Source organism: Dendrobates tinctorius, unplaced genomic scaffold (assembly GCF_039654945.1).
Source record: "Dendrobates tinctorius isolate UK_male_01 unplaced genomic scaffold, ASM3965494v1 ptg000054l, whole genome shotgun sequence".
In the NCBI taxonomy this organism is placed as follows: domain Eukaryota; kingdom Metazoa; phylum Chordata; class Amphibia; order Anura; family Dendrobatidae; genus Dendrobates; species Dendrobates tinctorius.
In genome coordinates, this window is record NW_027361722.1 from 13,469,506 (window position 1) to 13,492,841 (window position 23,336).

The 23,336-nt window shown below is 42.6% G+C and overlaps 1 protein-coding gene across 5 annotated transcripts in view; it reads left to right on the forward strand.

Annotated features, from left to right (window-relative positions):
• Positions 1-23,336, forward strand: part of LOC141091489 (beta-1,4-galactosyltransferase 3-like) — a 44,634-nt gene that overhangs the window by 12,578 nt on the left and 8,720 nt on the right. For all 5 annotated transcript variants that reach the window (XM_073577103.1, XM_073577100.1, XM_073577104.1 and 2 more), the window contains exons 2-4: positions 2,125-2,522; positions 10,338-10,573; positions 15,380-15,570. In XM_073577103.1, the coding sequence (XP_073433204.1) occupies positions 2,285-2,522; positions 10,338-10,573; positions 15,380-15,570 (665 nt within the window). In that variant the 5' untranslated portion in view covers positions 2,125-2,284. The remainder of the gene's footprint in view (positions 1-2,124; positions 2,523-10,337; positions 10,574-15,379; positions 15,571-23,336) is intronic.

Consider the following 23,336-nt stretch of genomic DNA (forward strand, 5'->3'; position numbering starts at 1 on the left):
AAACAAGACGTGAACGTGGAGCGGTCGCTTTAGATAAATAGTTACACAGACGGCAAATAGAACTTAGATAAACATGAGCCAGATATGCAGACGAAGCAAATTACGGCCGACCATATAGCAGCGGCAGCACGGATCCTGGGTGGCACTGGTCCCCGAGCCATCGATGCTTCCCCCTACCTTTTATATTCAGTGCAGTACTGTAAACACTAATGTGAAAGCGAACTGCAGAGCTCTGAATGCATCTTTGGATGTGACTGGAGTAGGAGACTTGTTTAGTGACTTTCCATGTTTATTACTTAAAGGGGTACTCCTATATCCAAGATCCTATCCCCAATATGTAGTTGGTGTAATAATAATATTTAGCAGATATCGCCAATTAAAAATGTAGTATAGTTCTTCTCATTAGCTTTGTCACTTACCCCATGAGCTGGGTATTGCAGTAGCTTAGGCATCCTTGGTTACAACCACTCATATAGTGACAGTTAGTTGTTAGTGATTATAACCATGGATACGTAAGCTACTGCAATGCCCTGCACATGGGGTAAGCGACATAGCTAATCAGAAGAACTATATTACATTTCTAACTTGAGGTATTTGCCAATATTATTATTATTACAACTACTACAAATTTGGATATGAGCTTGGAAATGGGAATATCGTTTTAAGTTTGCAAAGTTTGACATTTTAGTAATGAGTCTTTATGTATTTTCTTGTGGCCACAAAATGAACAATGTGCTGTCTGTCGGATCAGAGGGACCTCTTAGATCACTGGTGTCATTAGTGACACTGGCTTGATTAAAAGAGAGCAAACCATGACTTGTTCAGGCGCTGTAGAGAACCCCTGTGTAGTCAGCTCTGGGGACCTAGGAAGGACTCAAGGGCTGTCCTTAGACTAAGCATGCTGTTAGGGCTCACGGAGAGTCGTCATACTGAGTAAGCAAGTATGCTGCTACATTAGAAGTATAAAATAAAGATGGGAAATAGCTGATGGCGTTTTACTGTTTTAGAAAAGAACTGTTCACAGCTGAAGTTTGATTAAAAAAAAATAAATAATGTGCTTTACTCCCCCTCCCCGGGTCCGGCACACAGTATCCTCATAACGTCATATCGTTAGTGTTGCAGCCAGTTGGTGAGCTCTGCTCAGGCGCCGAACGTATTGATTGGGTGCAGCAGTGTCAACGTGGCGTGAGCGCTGCAGACAAACACCAGAGACGGCGGCAGAGATTCAGAGCTGGACCCAGAGTCAGTGAATAAACAGTTTGCTTTTATTCTATTTTATTTTATTCTGCCAGGGGCCGAAGGTTTTTCTGAAACCAGACATATCTTTTTAATGTTCTCAAAGGGGTAATGTAATTAAAAAAAAATCTCTCCAAAAAAATTACAGAAAAATTGATAACTTTGTAGATTTTTTTTTTTTAAATTATGTATGTAAAACTCAAAACTTCGGCTGTGTGCACACGCTGCGGATTAGGTGCGGATTCATCCGCGCGGATTTTGTAAAATCCGCAGGTGAAACCGCAGGTCAAAAGACCTGCGGTTTTACCTGCGGATTGCTCTGCAGTTTTGTCCTGCGGTTTTTCATCTCCTCAATAGAGGAGATGGCAAACCGCAGGAGAATCCGCAGAAAGAATTGACATGTCAATTCTTTCTGCGGATTGAAAACCGCAGATAATCCGCGCGGAAAATTCCGCACCGTCTGCACTGCGGTTTTTGATTCCCATAGGGAATCATGGTACCGTACACCGCAGCAGAAACTGCTGCGGGTCCGCAGCAGCCAAAACCGCTGCGGAACCGCAGCAAAATCCGCAGCGTGTGCACACAGCCTTACAGTGTGAAATGTGAACGGAAAACAAGTTGTAAAATTCTTTTTTTTTTGTTTTTTTTTCTTCCATATTTGTACTGAAAACAAAAAGTATAATTGAGTCATTAACTTTTCTGCAACTCCGAAAGCAAAAAAAAAAAAATAAACTGTTTCCTACATAAAACAGCGACTAAATGTAACAATAAGAAAAAAATCTGAAATGGCAAGAAGCCGAATAAAATGAAAAAAAAAAAAAAATGCATAACTGGTCGTAAAGGTCTGATCATTAATGGGTTAACGGTGCGTGTGATTTGTTTTTGCAGGATATGTCCCCGGACTCTCCGCTGCGGACCTGCACCATCGTCCTCCACCTTGGCTCTGTTCCAGCATTGTAAGGATGCCGGTGCGTCTCGTTGGATCCCTTCCCGGCTCAGAAATATTTCACCTGATCCTGAACACGTGAGGTTGGCGGCAGCTTGCACCATGTTCACGGCCCGGACGGACAAGCGGTGTTTCTTCTTGTGTTTAGCCGCTTCTCAGCTGCTGTTTATTTTGCTCCTGTATCGCCGCGGAGTCGCCAGCGTGTTTCAGGACGTATTCGGAGCCCACCCCGAATGGGATTATTCCAAAACCCAAGACGTGTACGTCAACCTCAGCTTGTTCATACCGGACCCCGAGGCGGTGAGGACTCAGTACTGTCCGGTCCATTCTCCCATTCTTGGTAGGTGTTTCTTGTACTTTGTTTTATTGCAAACTCTGTATATGATGTCCGCTAACTACATTCCTAGAAAACTTGACCAAAAGTAAGTGGATCCCCCATCCATGTGCTTGTAGGGCAGCCTTTCCAAAAGCATCGGTAACCATATGGAACAGGGCCCCGTTTGCGGTTATACTAGCCTCCACTCTTCCGGAAAGGCCTGTGTGATTTTTTTTTTTTTTTTTTTTTTTTTTTGCTCATGGATCATGAGCCTGCATCACAACAGGCCATCCTTCGTGACCTACGGGCCATAGTGGCCATATTACGGCCGCACTCGTGAACTGTACTAACGCCATCATAGGCTTATCTGATGTAAAGTCACAAGACCGGCGGTCAGGCTGCGTTTTGCGGTCGTAATGCAGCAAAGAGAATAAGGTGGCTATAGGGTCGTGTGAATTGGCCCTAAAGCTGTTGAGGGCAGGGTTGGATGCAGGACCTTTTCACCCCATGTGTTTATGGTCTTGCACTAGAAGAAGCCCCTTTACGATCTAGTCCAGTTAGCGCTGGCAAATAAGTGGTGTGCCATCCAAGGGAATTTCTCACATTCCCTACATTGACCTGCGAGTGGCAGAGATCTGGACGTCTCAGTCTCGGACCGATGGTGTTAGCTCTGCGTGTTTAGCAACCGGAGTTGTCAATGGGACTTGCAGTTTGATAATAAGTATAAAGCCGTGCTTAATTCCAAGTACAATAAGGGGTCAAAGACAAGCCGGAATCAGGAACAATATATACAGAAAACTCCCTCACCAGCTCGGGTAAGGAACGAGTTGGACAAGCTCATCCGGATCGGCGAGCGCACAGTTAACCTTTGCTTTAACTGCAGAAAAATGTACGGAGGTGTGTAACCCTGAGCCCGAAGAACAGCCCCGTACTCTTACCTCTACTCCACCACCACATTGTACAGTAGGCACAATGGATTCTGCTCCGCCGGATTTTAAATACCCATCGTCCATTAGACAACCAGTGAGGCGATTCACTTGAAAAGACAACATTTCCACTACTCAAGGGACAACGTGCTTTTTACATCTCTTCTCCAGCAGATCGGCGGCCTACAAAGAGGTTCTCACACCTTAGAAAGCTTTTGGTCGAATGGTTCAGCCGACTACTATCCTTCCCGACTCCCCTATACATGTGCACAAGAAAGCCGCTATCAGGCACCTCTGGCAGCAGCCTCATCTTCCCTGAGCACAGACGGGTCGGACATTTCAAATCACATGTTCCACAACATCATGGGAGCCCTCATATACAGCTGCTTCTCACAAAATTAGAATATCATCAAAAAGTGAATTTATTTCAATTCTTCAATGCAAAAAGTGAATCTCCTCTATTCTATAGAGTCATTACACACAGAGTGATCTATTTCATGTGATTATTTCTGGTAATATTGATGATTATGGCTTACAGCCAATGAAAACCCAAAAGTCATTATCTCAGTAAATTAGAATACTTTATAACACCGGCTTGAAAAATGATTGTAAAATCTGAAATGTATGATCAGTAAATGCCCTCGATACTTGGTCGGGCTCCTTTGGCATCAATTCCTGCATCAATGCGGCGTGGCATGGAGGCGATCAGCCTGTGGCACTGCTGAGGGGTTATGGAAGCCCAGGTTGCTTTGATAGCAGCCTTCAGCTCGTCTGCATTGTTGGGTCTGGTGTCTCTCATCTTCCTCCTGACAATACTCCATAGATTCTCTACAGAGTTAAGGTCAGGCGATTTTTCTGCCAATCAAGCACAGTGATACTGTTTTTTGTAAACCAGGTATTGGTACTTTTGGCCGTGTGGACAACTACACTGACTTTGGTCTTGATAAAACACAGTGGACCTGCACCAGCAGATGACATGGCTCCCCAAACCATCACTGATTGTGGAGACTTCACACTAGACCTCCAGCAGCTTGGATTGTGGCCTCTCCACTCTACCTCCAGACTCTGGGACCACTGACAACAGTCCGGTTCTTTTCTCCTTGGCCCAGGTAAGACGCTTCTGGCATTGTCTATTGGTCATGAGTGGCTGACACAAGGAATGTGACACTTGTAGCCCATGTCCTGGAGACGTCTGTGTGTGGTGTGAAGCAATGACTCCAGCAGTAGTCCACTCCTTGTGAATCTTCCCCACATTACTGAATGGCCTTTTACTAACAATCCTTTCCAGGCTGCGGTTATCCCGGTTGCTTGTGCACCTTTTTCTACCACACTTTTTCCTTCCACTCCACTTTCCATTAATATTCTTGGATACAGCACTCTGTGAACAGCCGGCTTCTTTAGCAATGACCTTTTGTGGCTTCCCCTCCTTGTGGAGTGTCAGTGACTGCCTTCTGGACATCTGTCAGGTCAGCAGTCTTCCCCATGATTGTGGAGCTACTGAAACAGACTAAGGGACCTTTATAAACGCTTAGGAGCCTTTACAGGTGTTTTTTGTCAATTATTCTAATTTCCTGAGATAATGACTTTTGGGTTTTCATTGGCTGTAAGCCATAATCATCAACATTACCAGAAATAAACACATGTAATAGATCACTCTGTGTGTAATGACTCTATAGAATAGAGGAGAGTCACTTTTTGTATTGAAGAACTGAAATTAACTTTTTGATAATGATCTAATTTTGTGAGATGCACCTGTACATCAGATGGTCGGCCGATTCTTTCCCAAATTTGCAGATTGTTGACTTTTTTTTTTGTTTATGAGAGATTTAAAGACCTCCATTCATTTTATTAGATGGCTGTCGACAGAATGATCAGAACGATCAGTTGGCGGACCATGCCTCCCGACTCCCCCAAAATCCAAGATGTCGAGGGAGATCAGCCAGGCCAAATTCTTTTCCCCCCTGACATCATCTGTCGGGGGAGAGTCAGGCGGAAGGCCCCAAACGCATTAGACTATCGTCAGATGAACCCACCGCTAGTGGCCTACAGTCTAATTTTATGGGTGGGTCTGAGGTTGGGAAGGGGTTGTCCAACAAGTCTGAGATATTGAAGACTTATCCTATAGCTGAGCAATCTCTGCTTTGTCTGGGTCCAAAACCTGCCAATCATCAGATCAGCTCTTTCGGACAGTATACAGAGCAGCAACACTGCAGCGCCATACACTGTTTAGTGGCCGTTCTCAGTACTGCAGCTCTGATCACATTCACTTCAATAAGAGCCAAGACCTTTATACACCAATATGCTTCACATTATGGGTAATTTTCCACTACTAGTCTCACATCACCGTGCCCCATGCATCCCTCCAACAGCGCCACTCTTGTACATAGGCTACGTCTGGTATTGCCTGGAGAAGAAAATGTCACAGCTTTGCTGGAATTTAAGAGCAATGTTTTTTTGGGGGGTTTTTCTGATCTCACACTTGCGAGATTAAGGACGGTAACCTTGCGCCATCAGATTGTTTTCTCTAGTAATGCGTGCAGCTGTAATGAGCTTGCGGCGCCTGCACTTGACAGCGGTTTTGACAGCGTCTCCCAGCCCCCCCCCCCCCCCCCCCCCCCTGGTTCTGGCACATGAAATGCAGAATGTCCAGCAGAAAGGTCACATCTGACAATCCCTGTCTTTTACCAGATGGAAGGTGTTGCGTTAAAAGGTCAAAATAACTAAGCGGTCAGGAGAGATTTGTCTGCAGTCGGTCACGGTACAAGTACGGCCAGGCTTCTCACCTTTGCACACACATCTGTTCTGCGGGTGTGGAGGGCTTGGGCGCGTTTCTTAGTTTGCATGATCCCTTTTTTTTTTTTGGGGGGGGGGGGGATTTCTATTGTAAGCTAACGAGGGAGGGCTCTGGTGACGGGACTACCAGTGATCGATTCTGGGTTGTCATACACATTAGATGGTCCCATCGGTGCCGCCATTTTTTAAAGTCCATTGAGTCCCCAAAGGCCCAACCCCCCACTTCAGCACGTGTGGTTCTCCTGTGGAATCTGATCATTTGGGTTCCCCCAAAGGTTCACGACACTCTGATCCGGTACAAATCCATCTAGTCACAGACTTAAGACAACACGTGGAGTTCTCCATTTTGTTTGTGTTGAACTTGAACCCCCCTCATTAACCTAACATTTATCTCACATCCAATGAAAAAATGTTGTGGGTGGATTCCCCCTTTAGTTCATATGGACATCGCCTTTTAAAGGGGTTTTCTAGGCTGGAAAGAAAAATCTGCGCGCATTCTATAATTGCAGACTGCGGTGTGTTCCCTGTGGGAGCCGGCGGTCACGTGTCAGCGAGTAGACAGTTTGAATGGTTGTGGTCACGTGCCGACTAGACTCTCCTTGGTGTCCATGTGTCAGTGAGTAGGCAGTTTGAATGGTTGTGGTCACGTGCCGACTAGAGTCTCCTGGGCTTCTATAATTCTCAACATTGAGAAAAGCGCAGGAAAGTCTAGTCGCACGTGGCAGCGCGCACACTACAGTCAGAGGGACTGCAGACTTCTCAGCCATTATATAGCGAGCGCTTGGTCCACTCATAGCTGGTCCACTCATAGCTGTTCCTCCCAGCTCTCCCCATACATGTGCATGCTGGCCTTTCTGCATTTGCTATAGGGAGAGGGAGGTAAGCTGATGTAAACTTCAGGCAGCAGCTAGGACAAAGGATCAGGCAGATTGAAGTCCAAGATGTCCGATCCTTTATCTTGTGTTGAGGGGGAAAAGGCAGGGCATCACCATACACACTGACCTCTCATGGATCCTCTCCATTTGTGGGAGATTATCTGTTGGCATCAGAACGTAGTAGGAAAGGAAAAGAGGGAACGGAGAAAATGTGGAAAAACCAACAGGCTTTTCCAGTTATAAGAAACCAATAACCAAACATCACATGCACATAGAATAATTGTCGTGTTCTTCCGCTGCTGTACAGCATCATCGTCCTGTATTCTGCTGCTCGCCGGGCCGCTGCACTGAGGACTTTCCCACACGGGAGGCACCGAGCCAGAATGTCCTCTGTGCCGGCGGCCGGTCCCACAGCTAATTACCGCAGAGATGAAGAAATGGCTGCTATCCCCCCTTCAGAGTGGGTGCAGAGCAGAGTCTGCTATATCTGATGGAATAATCCCAGCTCTGAAGGAGCACAGTGCCGCGGGGAGGAACGACGCTGGAGGCCTTAACTCTCATAATGCTGGACTGGATGCTGAAACCCAATAGCTTGGGGTGAAGCGAAACGGATCCACTCTCTTAAGGGCTCCATATGGAATCGTGTGTTTGGGGCGGAGGGGGGGAGGTTTACGCGCAGATGCAGTTTGTGAGAGCAATCACTCATCCGCACTAACCCATAAAATAACATTGGTCTGTGTATTTTCCATTTTTTCACGGGAAGAAAATACACTCGTGTGAACTTGGCCTAAGGGTTGTGGTACTTGCAAAAGATATTGATTTGTAGCCAGTGCCAAAAGGTTTGAAATGCATATATGCAATTTCTTTTTTTCTTCTGTTTTCAAGATATCGGCTTGCAATCAGTGATGAGAACCTTCAGGCTGTGTGCCCACATAGTTTTTAGGTTGTGCGGATTTTGTTGAAAAATCCGAAGGACAAAAGTCCTGCAGTTTATGTGCGGATTAGCCTGAGGTTTTGCCCTGCGGTTTCACACCTCATAATAAGGTGTGAAACCGCATAAAGAACTGACATGCTGCGGATTGTAACCCGCAGAAAATCTGCAGCATGTGCACTGCGTTTTTTTTTTCCATAGGAAATAAAGGTACTGTACAACGCGGCAGAATCTGCTGCGGACCCGCAGGGCCGGATCCGCAGCAGAATCCGCAGCGTGTGCACATACCCTCATAGTTTATATGTGGAGAATTGACTTCTGCTCTGTATGTGATGACCACACAGGTCGTCCACGGCTCATAGCAGTAGGCAGGGGCCACGTGTAGTATTCGGCGCGCAATTGGGGAGAGCGTTCTACTTTCTGCCACATTGTTAGAAATGAATTCCAAATGTGCTTACTGTGTGTGACCCAAGCATCAGAATTACAAATGTGCTTAATGTGGGCGACCCCGGCGTCAGAATTCCAAATGTGCTTTACTGTGTGCGACCCCCGGCGGCAGAATTCCAAATGTGCTTACTGTGGGCGACCCCGGCGTCAGAATTCCAAGTGAGCTTACTGTGGGCTACCCCGGCGTCAGAATTCCAAGTGTGCTTACTGTGGGCTACGCCGGCGTCAGAATTCCAATTGTGCTTACTTTGGGTGACCCCGGCGGCAGAATTCCAATTGTGCTTACTTTGGGCGACCCCGGCGTCAGAATTCCAAATGTGCTTTACTGTGTGCGACCCCCGGCGGCAGAATTCCAAATGTGCTTACTGTGGGCGACCCCGGTGTCAGAATTCCAAATGTGCTTACTGTGGGTGAGCCCGGTGTCAGAATTCCAAATGTGCTTACTGTGGACGACCCCGGCGTCAGAATTCCAATTGTGCTTACTGTGTGCGACCGCGGCGTCAGATCCATGTCCCGTACGCAGTTGTGTACCACTTACTATCGAGCCGCCAGGACTGATTCTTTTCGTCTTGAGGTAATTTATGAAGGTTTCTCTTTCACTGGGTGTAAGCAGAGATACTAACGCTGTGAAATGGTTGTAGAATTTTTATTTTTATCTGAAATATTCTTTTAACCCTTGCAAGACTTGGCAATTTTTTCTTTTTTCCTATCCTTTTAAGGCCATAACTTTATTCCATCGGTCACATCCGTACGAGGGCTTTTTGTTTGCGGGACAAGTTGCATTTTTTTTTTTTGTAGTTGCGTTGTGAAAAATTATGGCTTTGTTTTTTTTTCTTTAAGGGAGAGTCTAGTGACCAAAAAACTCCATCAATTTTGGTGTTTTTAAAAAAATTTTTTTTCACTATATACTGCAATACTTGGGTATTACAGTATGTAGTGTATGTTTTTTTGAAGCCCTTCTATGAAAAGATAGGTCCCCAGGTGCCATGTTAATTCATTGGCTTCCCGCTTTCTTGTGACTCAGAGTGAGGCTATACAGGGCAATCGGCGTGCGCACGTGCACCAACAAATAGGCGATTTGAAATTATGCTGCTTGTGAGTGACACTGGCAATTACATGGTTAAACAGCAGAGATCAGAGCTAGCTCCAGTCACTAATCTTAAAGGTAGGTGACGGCTGTAAGAAACAGCCGGCGACTACAATGGATGGAGCAGGCTCAGCTGATCGCCCCGCACGTGGCCAGTGACAAAGATGTCATTAAGGGTTTAATGGGGTTCTCCACTTTGGAGACGGTGTCCACGATCCCCATTGATGGGTTGTAATCTGTAGGAAAACCTGTCTGGAAGTGTTCAGTTTCCCAGTAGCGCCTCTGCAGGAAGAGGCGAGTATTACATAGCCTACTATGGGCACTATATGAACCCGCTCTGACCGAGGCAGAAAATCCCCCTCTATTAACTCAGAATTATCAGTCATGGAACTGGGTGGATGTAGATGGAGATTTTAACTATTGGGGAACTTGTTAGTGTCTTAAAGGGATATTCTCATACCCTGTGGATATGGCATAAATGTCTGATGATGCCCCACCTCTGAAAGATTGGGAGGTCTCCTTAATGCCGCTCTCCATGTGCTGCTTTCCCTATTGACTTCCAGAGGACAATGTCAGAGCCAGTTGGCTTATTAAAATAGATTTTTATTTGTCAATTTTTATATAAAATCTAGACAGTTAAAGACCCCCAAAATTTTACCCACGTGGGAAATTCTTGGCCTGCATCTTGCTACCAGTCGTTGGTTCAGGACTTGTTCGTGGTGCGTTGGCTCCATATCTTGGTGTCTCGCCTGCATGTGATTTCTTCTTCTCTCTTTTTAGTTGGTCCTTTAACCATTGATCTCAGCAAGGCTCCAAGTTTGAAGAAGGTCCAGATGAAGAACCGCTATGTGACCCCCGGGGGTTACTTCAGCCCCAGGCATTGTTTTGGGAGGTACCGCACAGCCGTGATTATACCGCACAGGAACAGAGAGTCTCACCTACGAACCTTGCTCTACTACCTGCACCCCTTCCTGCAACGGCAGCAGCTGCACTACGCCATATTCGTGGTCCATCAGGTAATACGTCTTTAGCATGTTGTCAGCCGTACATTGAATACCACCAAGCTCCAAGAAGCCCCCCAATAAGACTTTTCTGGTTCTGCATCATCCTCAAGAAGACCGCTTGTCCTCTTGGTCCACATTTCGTATACTTCCAGCAGAGCAGGTCCAGCTTTATGATACATGGAGGTTTCCCCCAGGGGGCTGGTTGCTGTTTTTTGAGGAACATGGAAGTTCTTTAGAACTTGATTGCTCCTAATCTCTATCCCAGGGTCAATCTACCAGTCGTGGTGAAAGTCCCAACCATAAAGGAGGCGTCTAGTTAACATTTTGGAAAGAAACTGCAAGATCTAATTATTAGGGAAACAGGACCAGACCCCAAAATTAAGACCTCCTACCCCTAAACTCATTACAACCCCAGACCCCTAAAATGAATTCAGACCATAGATCAAATGCTTACATTTATTATCTCAGACCTCTAACCTCTTCACGACATATGACGCCTCCCTGTCTTTCATACAGGCTCATAACCGCCATGCCTGTTATTACGATCCTCCTGTAAAAGTCAACGGATAGCTGCCACTTTCTCCACTCATAGCAGCGCTGATCAGAAGAAATGAGACAATCACAGCTTCAATTCCCCTTAGGGGACTAACAAATACAGTAAAGAGTGAGCGAAAAAGTAAAAAATATATATAAAAAAAAAAAAAATAGGAAATTAATAACAATAAATTCAGATCACCTCTCCTTTGCCTCATTAAAAATTAAACAATTTAAAATAAATAAAAGTACACATATTAGGTATCGCCGCATTCGTGAACCTCCGATCTATCAAAATATGAAGCCAATTAATCCTATCAGTAAATGGTGAAACATGAAAAAAAAATCAAAACTCCAGATTAAGGCTTTTTTTTTTGGCCTCCGCAACATTGCAACAAAATGGAATAAGAGGCGATCAAAAGATCGTATCTACCGACAAAATGGTATCGGTAAAAACACCGAGTCATGGAGCCAAAAAATAAGCCCTGAGATCCTAAAAATGAAAATGTTACGTGTCTAGGAAAATAGTGACAAAAGCAACATTTTTATTTTTTCCTTACAAATTTTTATATTTTTTTTTTTTCTGACCTGGAAAATTATATTGTCAGGTGGGTTTTACCTTGTAGTGGGCGGGATAAATAAGAAATCCAAAAATCAATTGTGGAGTTGCACTTTTTTGCAATTTCAAGACGTTTCAAATTTGTTTTCCCATTTAAAAAAAAAAAAAAAATCAAGGACCCCCCCCCCCCCCCCCCAATTAGGACACCAGGGTAGATGGCAGAAATTAACTCATGGCCCCAGACTTATATATTGAATTCTCTTGCCTTAACAAGTCCCTAAAGTTTAGTCACACCCCTTACTAGACCCCTACATTTAATTCAGACCCTCTCCCCCCAAAAAAATTTCATTCCTCATATCAGACCCCTAAAAGTAATTCTGACTCTCCAGAAGATACCCAAGTTTAATTTGGATTCTAGACTAGACCCTAAAATTAAGCAGACCCCTGACCAAATCTTAAAGGGGTTGTCCGGGCTTTTCACATAATCTCAGTACATAACTGGGCTGCAGAATTATGACAATAAGTAATTTACTTTCTGTCACTAGTTTGCACGGTTTTCTAGATATTCTGAACAGAACGTCCAAGGGGGGGGGGGGTGTTATGGCATTGAAATGAGAACTGGTCGTAACCTCCTACTCTACTCCAAACATGCCCTCTATACCAACAACCCCACCCTCCATAGCTACTGGCCCTCCCCGTCCACATGAAGCAGCCCTCATCACACAGTAACAAATCCTCCCCCTCTAGCAGCCTCACTGCAGAGACCTGCTCCTCCCCCAGACACGGGCTGAACAGTGATCTATGGAAAGTGAAACTAGTGAGGAGGGAAAATCGTCCTGTTTTCTGGGACAGGCTGCTCCCATCAGTATGTGTGTCAGTAGAGACACAGTGCTCACGCATACACTGCACCAAATCTGCCGCTGTGTGAAGACATCAGTGACACAGAGCTGTCTCATTCACACAGCAGAGGCTTTGTCACACAACAGATTACATCAGTGACTGCCATCCCCTGTGCAGATTAGAAGCTGCAGACCCCCATCACTGGCCATCACACAGTCTGTTCTCACTGCTGTCAGCAGCCTGGGACAGTGAGGGAAGGAATTACTGATGAGTTATGGATTGTAATCATGGAGTGGCCTAGAATACAGGACAATTTTCCCTCCTCACTAGTTTCACTTTCCATAGATAACTGTTCAGCGTGGGTCTGGGGGAGGAGCAGCTCTCTGCTCTCTGCTCTGAGGCTGCTGGAGGGGTAGAATTCGTTACTGTGTGATGACGGCTGCTTCATGTGGATGGAGAGGGCCTCTAGCTATGGAGGGTGGGGTTGTTGCTATAGAGGGCATGTTTGGAGTAGAGTAGGAGGTTACAACCAGTTCTCATTTCAATGCCACAACACCCCCCCCTTAGACGTTCTGTTGAGAATATCTAGAAAACTGTGCAAACTAGTGACAGAAAGTAAATTGCTTATTGTCATAATTCTTCAGCCCAGATATGTACGGAGATTATGTGAAAAGCCCGGACAACCCCTTTAAAAATAAAGATTAAAACCTGGCAAAAAAAATAACAAAACCACAGAACTAGATCAATAGCAATCCTGGGTCACTTCCAGGGCCGGGATCTTGTGTTCCGGCCCAACAGGACGCCCTCTAGATTCTGTTTAGAGGGCACTGCCCTTTAAAGGTCCGGTGATGACAGATGTCCATGTCCAGACGTTCTAGTCGTCCGCCGGCTCTAGAGTGAGTGCAGAGCTCTGATCCTCTTGTGGGGGAAGATTCTTCTTTTGCAGACCATAAGTTGTCCTGCAGAGTGATGTCAGATCTGATGCCGCTTTCTCTCTGCTTTTTTCTTTGCATTGTTACTTTCACACCAGGAGGCGTTACTAGTGGTGGTAAGTGGTGATCAGCAATTCCTTCATGACATCCCTTAGCTGAACCTCACATTCAGGTCTCTAGATTTTTTTTTTTTCCCTTTTTGTCTTGTGATATCTCCAGCCTCAAAGTAAAACAAAAAAAAACAGCTTGAGCTATTCTAAAGCAAGTCTTAAGTTACCTATAGCACCACCACTGGAGATGCAAAGTATTACACAGGTTAAAATCCAAAGGAAAAAAGAGGGGTCTCCAGCACCAAAATTAGTGAAAAAAGGTAAAACTCACATTTATTAGGAAGGTTTTAAAATCATATTAATAAGCCACCATGACAGGCAAGGCTACCTGCTATTACACCGGTTACATTAAAATCAACAGGCTGTATTAAAAAAATAATCTGATTACTAATGCCAACTGGGATGGAGATGAAGATTGTAGACAGAATCTTATGTGTCTCTGTATACAAGGAGCTCCCCCTAGTGGTGGCTGCAGACAGGATCTTATCATGTATCTCTGTATACAGGGAGCTCCCCCTAGTGGTGGCTGCAGACAGGATCTTATCCTGTATCTCTGTATGCAGAGAGCTCCCCCTAGTGATGGCTGCAGACAGGATCTTATCCTGTATCTCTGTATGCAGAGAGCTCCCCCTAGTGATGGCTGCAGACAGGATCTTATCCTGTATCTCTGTATACAGGGAGCTCCCCCTAGTGGTGACTGCAGACAGGATCTTATCATGTATCTCTGTATGCAGAGAGCTCCCCCTAGTGATGGCTGCAGACAGGATCTTACCATGTAGCTCTGTATACAGGGAGCTCCCCCCTAGTGGTGGCTGCAGACAGGATCTTATCATGTATCTCTGTATGCAGAGAGCTCCCCCTAGTGATGGCTGCAGACAGGATCTTATCCTGTATCTCTGTATACAGGGAGCTCCCCCTAGTGGTGACTGCAGACAGGATCTTATCCTGTATCTCTGTATACAGGGAGCTCCCCCTAGTGGTGACTGCAGACAGGATCTTAGCCTGTATCTCTGTATATAGGGAGCTCCCCCTAGTGGTGGCTGCAGACAGGATCTTATCCTGTATCTCTGTATACAGGTAGCTCCCCTAGTGGTGGCTGCAGACAGGATCTTATCCTGTATCTCTGTATAAAGGGAACTCCCCCTAGTGGTGGCTGCAGACAGGATCTTATCATGTATCTCTGTATACAGGGAGCTCCCCCTAGTGGTGGCTGCAGACAGGATCTTATCATGTATCTCTGTATACAGGGAGCTCCCCCTAGTGGTGGCTACAGACAGGATCTTATCGTGTATCTCTGTATTCAGGGAGCTCCCCCTAGTGGTGGCTACAGACAGGATCTTATCGTGTATCTCTGTATACAGGGAGCTCCCCCTAGTGGTGGCTGCAGACATGCTCTTATAATGTATCTCTGTATACAGGGAGCTCCCCCTAGTGGTGGCTACATTGTAATGGCATGTTCTTATGATCAGGACAGGTCTATTGGTTCAGAAATAGCACAGTTGGACTTTTGATACAAGTAAGGTCCTATGAATGTTCCCCGTTTATTGCAAATGAGCATGAGTGTCTACTGAGATACTTGTATGTTGTGATGTTATTTTTGTAGAATTTCAGTGCCACTTGTTTCGGGTCACTTCCTCCTTCCCGGGGGACTCGTGCTGTACTTTGTTTGTAGACATGTCATTTTTCCCGTAACTCTTCCTGGCCGATTACTAGATAATAAACCTTCTGCTCCCTCTGTTTCCTCCTCCTGTAATGATCCGTGAAATAGTCACCGCTTCCATTACAAACTGCAAGACGGATTCTCCTCCATTTCCCCAGCTAACGGCCACATTTATCTTCCCAGGCGGGGAACGCCACGTTTAACCGGGCCAAGCTGCTAAACATCGGCGTGAGAGAGGCGCTGCGCTACAACGACTGGGACTGCTTAATTCTGCATGACGTTGACCTCATTCCAGAAAATGATCACAATCTGTACATATGTGACGAGTATTACCCCAAGCATCTGTCCAGCGCCATGGACAAGTTCCAGTACAGGTAATGCCGCGGGTGTGCCGACGACCATGGTGCAGACTGCTGATCCGGAATGGCTGAGATGCAGCAGAGCGAAGATTGTCACTGCGCTACGGCCACTAAACATAATCACAAGCACATCTGGCACTCGCCCTCTCTGGGGTCCAGCGCCATTGCCCTGGTCTTGGTGTTTTGGCCGCAGCGGTGACTTCTCACATCACCACTGCAGCCCCTCATAGAGCTCAGTGGATGTGTCGTCTAAATAAACAAAGCTGCTGAGCTCCTAGATTAGCTACAGTGACAATGTAATGTCATCGCTGCACCCAAGCAGTGAAGGAAAGCGGGTGCTGGACCCAGGAGAGGACGAGGACCTGCTCTTTGTTGTTTTAAGAATTCTAGAGCATTTGGGGTTCACTTTCATGAAAGTAGAAAATCCCTTTAAAAAAAGCAAGTTGGATACTTGGTCAAGTGACAAATGTTAGCTCCGCTGCTTGTTAGTTGTAATTCTGCTGTTCCTTACACATCATTACAGCACAAAGTGGTTATGAAGCTGAGAGAATTAGCCTGCTCTATACGTTTACCAATGTTACTGTGCCTTAGTGCCCCCTAGTGGACATTTTAATGTATTATTCTACTATGTGTGCTTCGTCATAGGAGTGTCGTGTTGATAGTCTTATACAAAGGAGCGATATTACAATAGTTAAGGTATATTCTTGTACATAGGGGGCAGTATTATAGTAGTTATGTTCTTGTACATAGGAGCAGTATTATAGTAGTTATAGTCTTGTACATAGGAGCAGTATTATAGTAGTTATATTCTTGTACATAGGGGCAGTATTATAGTAGTTATATTCTTGTATATAGGAGCAGTATTATAGTAGTTATATTCTTGTACATAGGAGCATTATTATAGTAGTTATATTCTTGTACATAGGAGCATTATTATAGTAGTTATATTCTTGTACATAGGAGCAGTATTATAGTAGTTATATTCTTGTACATAGGAGCAGTATTATAGTAGTTGTATTCTTGTACATTGGAGCAGTATTATAGTAGTTATATTCTTGTACATAGGGGGCAGTATTATAGTAGTTATATTCTTGTACATAGGAGCAGTATTATAGTAGTTATTTTCTTGTACATAGGAGCAGTATTATAGTAGTTATTTTCTTGTACATAGGAGCGGTATTATAGTAGTTATGTTCTTGTACATAGGGGCGGTATTATAGTAGTTATATTCTTGTGCATAGGGGGCAGTATTATAGTAGTTATATTCTTGTACATAGGGGCAGTATTATAGTTTGCATATTCTTGTACATAGGGGACAGTATTATAGTAGTTATATTCTTGTACATAGGGGCAGTATTATAGTAGTTATATTCTTGTACATAGTGGCAGCATTATAGTAGGCATATTCTTGTACATAGGGGACAGTATTATAGTAGTTATATTCTTGTACATAGGGGCAGTATTATAGTAGTTATATTCTTGTACATAGGAGCAGTATTATAGTAGTTATATTCTTGTACATAGGAGCAGTATTATAGTAGTTATATTCTTGTACATAGGGGACAGTATTATAGTAGTTATATTCTTGTACATAGGGGCAGTATTATAGTAGTTCTTGTACATTGGGAGCAGTATTATAGAAGTCATATTCTTGTACATAGGAGCATTATTATAGTAGTTATATTCTTGTACATAGGAGCAGTATTATAGTAGTTATTTTCTTGTACATAGGAGCAGTATTATAGTAGTTATATTCTTGTACATAGTGGCAGCATTATAGTAGTTATATTCTTGTGCATAGGGGGCAGTATTATAGTAGTTATATTCTTGTACATAGGGGCAGTATTATAGTAGTTATATTCTTGTACATAGTGGCAGCATTATAGTAGGCATATTCTTGTACATAGGGGGCAGTATTATAGTAGGCATATTCTTGTACATAGGGGCAGTATTATAGTAGTTATAATACTGCTCCTATGTACAAGAATATAACTACTATGATACTGCCCCTATGTACAAGAATATGCCTGCTATAATACTGCCCCCTATGTACAAGAATATGCCTACTATAATGCTGCCCCTATGTACAAGAATATAACTACTATAATACTGCCCCTATGTACAAGAATATAACTACTATAATACTGCCCCCTATGCACAAGAATATAACTACTATAATACTGCTCCTATGTACAAGAATATAGTAGTTATATTCCTGTACATAGGAGCAGTATTATAGTAGTTATATTCTTGTACATAGGGGCAGTATTATAGTAGTTATATTCTTGTACATAGGAGCAGTATTATAGTAGTTATATTCTTGTACATAGGGGACAGTATTATAGTAGTTATATTCTTGTACATAGGGGACAGTATTATAGTAGTTATATTCTTGTACATAGGGGACAGTATTATAGTAGTTCTTGTACATTGGGAGCAGTATTATAGAAGTCATATTCTTGTACATAGGGGGCAGTATTGTAGTAGCTATATTCTTGTACATAGGGGCAGTATTATAGTAGCTATATTCTTGTACATAGCAGTATTATAGTAGTTAAATTCTTGTACATATGGGGAAGTATTATAGTAGATATATTTTTGTACATAGGGGACAGTATTATAGTAGTTATATTCTTGTACATGGGGGCAATATTATAGTAGTTATATTCTTGTACATAGGGGGCAGTATTATAGTAGTTATTTTCTTGTACATAGGAGCAGTATTATAGTAGTTATATTCTTGTACATAGGAGCAGTATTATAGTAGTTGTATTCTTGTACATAGTGGCAGCATTATAGTAGTTATATTCTTGTACATGGGGGCAGTATTATAGTAGTCATATTCTTGTACATAGTGGCAGCATTATAGTAGTTATATTCTTGTACATAGGGGCAGTATTATAGTAGTTATGTTCTTGTACATAGGGGGCAGTATTATGGTAGCTATATTCTTGTACATAGCAGTATTGTAGTTAAATTCTTGTACATATGGGGAAGTATTATAGTAGATATATTCTTGTACATAGGAGCAGTATTATAGTAGTTATATTCTTGTACATAGGAGCAGTATTATAGTAGTTGTATTCTTGTACATTGGAGCAGTATTATAGTAGTTATATTCTTGTACATAGGGGGCAGTATTATAGTAGTTATTTTCTTGTACATAGGAGCAGTATTATAGTAGTTATATTCTTGTACATAGGAGCAGTATTCTAGTAGTTGTATTCTTGTACGTAGGAGCAGTATTATAGTAGTTATATTCTTGTACATAGGGGCGGTATTATAGTAGTTATATTCTTTTACATGGTGGCGGTATTATAGTAGTTATATTCTTGTACATAGTGGCAGCATTATAGTAGTTATATTCTTGCACATAGGGGGCAGTATTATAGTAGTTATATTCTTGCACATAGGGGCAGTATTATAGTAGTTATATTCTTGTACATAGGGGCAGCATTATAGTAGGCATATTCTTGTACATAGGGGGCAGTATTATAGTAGGCATATTCTTGTACATAGGGGCAGCATTATAGTAGGCATATTCTTGTACATAGGGAGCAGTATTATAGTAGTTATATTCTTGCACATAGGGGCAGTATTATAGTAGTTATATTCTTGTACATAGGGAGCAGTATCATAGTAGTTATATTCTTGTACATAGGGGGCAGTATTATAGTGGTTATATTCTTGTACATAGGGGCAGTATTATAGTAATATTCTTGTACATAGGAGCAGTATTATAGTAATTATATTCTTGTACATAGGGAGCAATATCATAGTAGTTATATTCTTGTACATAGGGGCAGTATTATAGTAGTTATAATCTTGTACATAGGAGCAGTATTATAGTCATTACATTCTTGTACATAGGGGGCAGTATTATAGTGGTTATATTCTTGTACATAGGGGGCAGTATTATAGTGGTTATATTCTTGTACATAGGGGGCAGTATTATAGTGGTTATATTCTTGTACATAGGGGCAGTATTATAGTAGTTATATTCTTGTACATAGAGGGCAGTAATCTAGTAGTTATATTCTTGAATGCAATGTATAATGTCACCATGCAAGTTGCTGCCTTAAAAGTCAGCTGTCTAAGTTTCTTGCTGCTTAATTACTCCTTTAGTCAGATTTTAAAACCAGTTGTCAAAGTATAAAGTCAGTATTGGAACATATTAGCCTATTTTTAGATTGCGTCTTGGAGCAGAGGTGCAGTACCACCCCTGACCTCTGGATGTCACTGCTGCTTTGTGTAGAATCATAGAATCATAGAATAGAATCATAGAATCGTAGAGTTGGAAGGGACCTCCTGGGCCATCTGGTCCAACCCCCTGCTCAAAGCAGGATTCGCTAAATCATCCCAGTCAGATGTCTGTCCAGCCTCTGTTTGAAGACTTCCATTGAAGGAGAACTCACCACTTCTCGTGGCAGCCTGTTCCACTCATTGATCACTCTAACTGTCAAAAAGTTTTTTCTAATATCTAATCTGTGTCTCCTCCCATTCAGTTTCATCCCATTGCTTCTAGTCTTTCCTTGTGCAAATGAGAATAAAGTTGAGCCTTCTACAATGTGACAGCCCTTTAGATATTTGTAGACAGCAATTAAGTCTCCTCTCAGTCTTCTCTTTTGCAAACTAAACATTCCCAAATCCTGCAACCTTTCCTCATAAGACAGGGTTTGCAGACCGGTCACCATTCTGGTCGCTCTTTTCTGAACTTGCTCCAGTTTGTTGATGTCTTTTTTAAAATGTGGGGCCCAAAACTGGACACAATATTCCAGATGAGGTCTGACCAAAGAGGAGTAGAGGGAAATAATGACTTCACGTGATCTAGACTGTATGCTTCTGTTAATACATCCTAGAACTGCATTTGCCTTTTTTGCTGCTGCATCACACTGTTGACTCATATTCAGTCTGTGATCTATTAGTATACCCAAGTCTTTTTCACATGTGCTGTCACTTAGCCCTATTCCTCCCATTCTATATATGCTTTTTTCATTTTTATTGCCCAGATGTAGTACTTTGCATTTCTCCCTGTTAAAAACCATTCTGTTAGTTACTGCCCACTTCTCCAGTTTATTTAAATCTTTTTGAATCCTCTCTCTCTCTCTTCTCTAGTATTAGCTATCCCTCCTAGCTTTGTGTCATCAGCAAATTTAATCAGTTTACCCTCAATTCCTTCATCTAAATCGTTGATAAAGATGTTGAACAATACAGGGCCCAGGACAGAGCCCTGTGGTACCCCACTTGAGACATTCTTCCAACTGGATGTGCAGCCATTTACGACCACTCTTTGGGTCCGATCACTAAGCCAGCTATGAATCCACCTAACAGTTGCCTTGTCCATTCCATACTTAGTCATTTTTTCAATAAGGATTGTATGAGAGACTTTGTCAAATGCTTTGCTGAAGTCAAGATATACTATATCTACAGCATTTCCTTGATCCACCCAATCAGTGATACCGTCATAGAAGGAAATTAAGTTAGTCTGACATGACTTATTAGTTACAAACCCATGCTGACTCTGTTTGATCACTTCATTCTTATCCAGGTATTGACTTACATGTTGTTTAATAATTTGTTCAAAGATCTTTCCTGGTATAGAAGTCAGACTCACCGGCCTATAGTTGCCTGGGTCCACCTTCTTCCCCTTTTTGAAGATAGGAACAACATTTGCTCTTCTCCAGTCTTCTGGCACTTCTCCTGTTCTCCAAGAATTTTCAAAGATTATGGAGAGTGGTTCAGAAATTTCTTCTGCTATCTCCTTCAGTACTCTGGGGTGTAATTCATCTGGACCTGGAGACTTGAATTCATTTAGGTTAGCTAAGTGTTTCCTCACTATCTTTCTGTTTATAGATATCCTGGATTCTTCTATTCCCTTAATAGGACAGTGAATAACAGTTGGTGTTACATTTCCTTTCTGAGAGAAAACAGATGCAAAATAGGAATTTAAAAGTTCAGCCTTCTCAACATCCTGTCTTACCATTTCATCATTTTCATCCTGTAAAAATCCTATAGCATCTTTGACTTTTCTTTTACTTTTGACATATCCCCAAAATCCTTTATTATTGCTTTTGACATCTCTTGCAAGCCTCAATTCATTTTCAGCTTTAGCTAATCTGATTTGTGCCCTGCAGATTCTGCAGACAGCATTATATTCTTCTTTAGATATGCCTCCCTCTTTCCATTTTATAAACATTTTTTTCTTCCTTTTTAGCATGTGCTTAAGTTCTGTGTTCACCCATCCTGGTTTCCTTAAATGCTTCCTATTCTTCCCTCTTTTCGGAATTGTTAACAACTGTGCTTTGAGAATTTCATTTTTCAAGATTTCCCATCCTTCCTGGACATTTTTGTCTTTAAGGATATCCAGCCATTGGATCCCTCCAATTCTCTTTCTGAATCCCTTAAAATCTGCCTTTCTGAAATCTAACCTTGACGTCTGAGTCTTCACAGGTCTTCCGCCTCTAGTTATCCAAAATTCTAAAATAGCATGGTCGCTACCTCCTAGGGTTCCAGCCACTTTTACCTCCTCAACCATTTCCTCCCTGTTTATAAGGATTAGATCCAAGGTAGCAGTTCCCCTTGTTTTCTCCCCTACCTTTTGGAAGATAAAGTTGTCAGCAAGAGAGGATAAGAATTTCCTTGACCTGTTAGTTTTGCCTGAGAGAGATTCCCAACAAATGTCTGGATAGTTGAAATCTCCCATGACAACTATGTCATATTTTTTGGAGAACTTGGCCATTTGATGCATAAAGAGTTCATCCATATCTTCAGCTTGCACAGGCGGCCTGTAGTAAATGCCTACAATGGTGTCCTTTCCATTGTTCTGTCCTTGTATTCTTACCCAAACAGTTTCCACAGAACTCCCAGTCTCTGAAGCTTCAATCTCTGTGCAGATATACGCGTTTCGAACATACAATGCGACACCTCCTCGTTTATCAAGTCTGTTTCTTGCAAATAAGTTGTATCCTTCTAGTCTTGTATTCCAATCATGTGTATTGTCCCACCAAGTTTCAGTGATTCCAATGACATCATATTTCTTTTCCTGTGTTAGTAGTTCCAATTCTCCTTGTTTGTTGCCCATGCTTTGTGCATTAGTATAGAAACATTTGTATTGTCACTATAGCCGGGATATTTATTTTACTCATTTATATAGTGCTATTAATTCCCAGCTCTTTACAGACATCATATTACTTATTATGGGTGGCACATTATCCCTATTTGATCCTTCACGGGGATGAAATTACATGTGTTACCAGGTCCCTGCAGGACGGGGGAGGGTTAACTCTTAAATAGTGACCCAGAGTGATGGGCTTTACTGTATGTCGGGGGTGATTGCTGGTGCTTGTAATGTTAGTTTTCTGATTTCACCCATGTTTGTAAAAACCGCTGACATGGAGAGATGAGGAAATTCATGGTGGCTGATGTGTATGAGTGTTTTTACTTTAAAAGGGGTTCTCAAAGATATTATGGAATTACTGTGAGTAACCTGGGCGTCTCTGTGCTTGTTTAGAGACTAAATTCTCAATACGTTATCAAAAAGTTACCAATTGTTTGTCTTTTTTTTTTTTTTTTTTTTTTTTTTTTTTTTTTAGTTTTCCAAGTTTGTATCTATAGTAAAAAGAAAAAAACATAGAAATTTAGCATATTTCGCACTGTCCAGAAGACCTTATAAAATACTTGCACTTTTGGCACTTTATTTTCAGTAGTGTCATCATCATCACAGACATCAGGCGTTGCTCAATCCTAACACCTCTATATACAGTAGGTAACACAGGATCCAC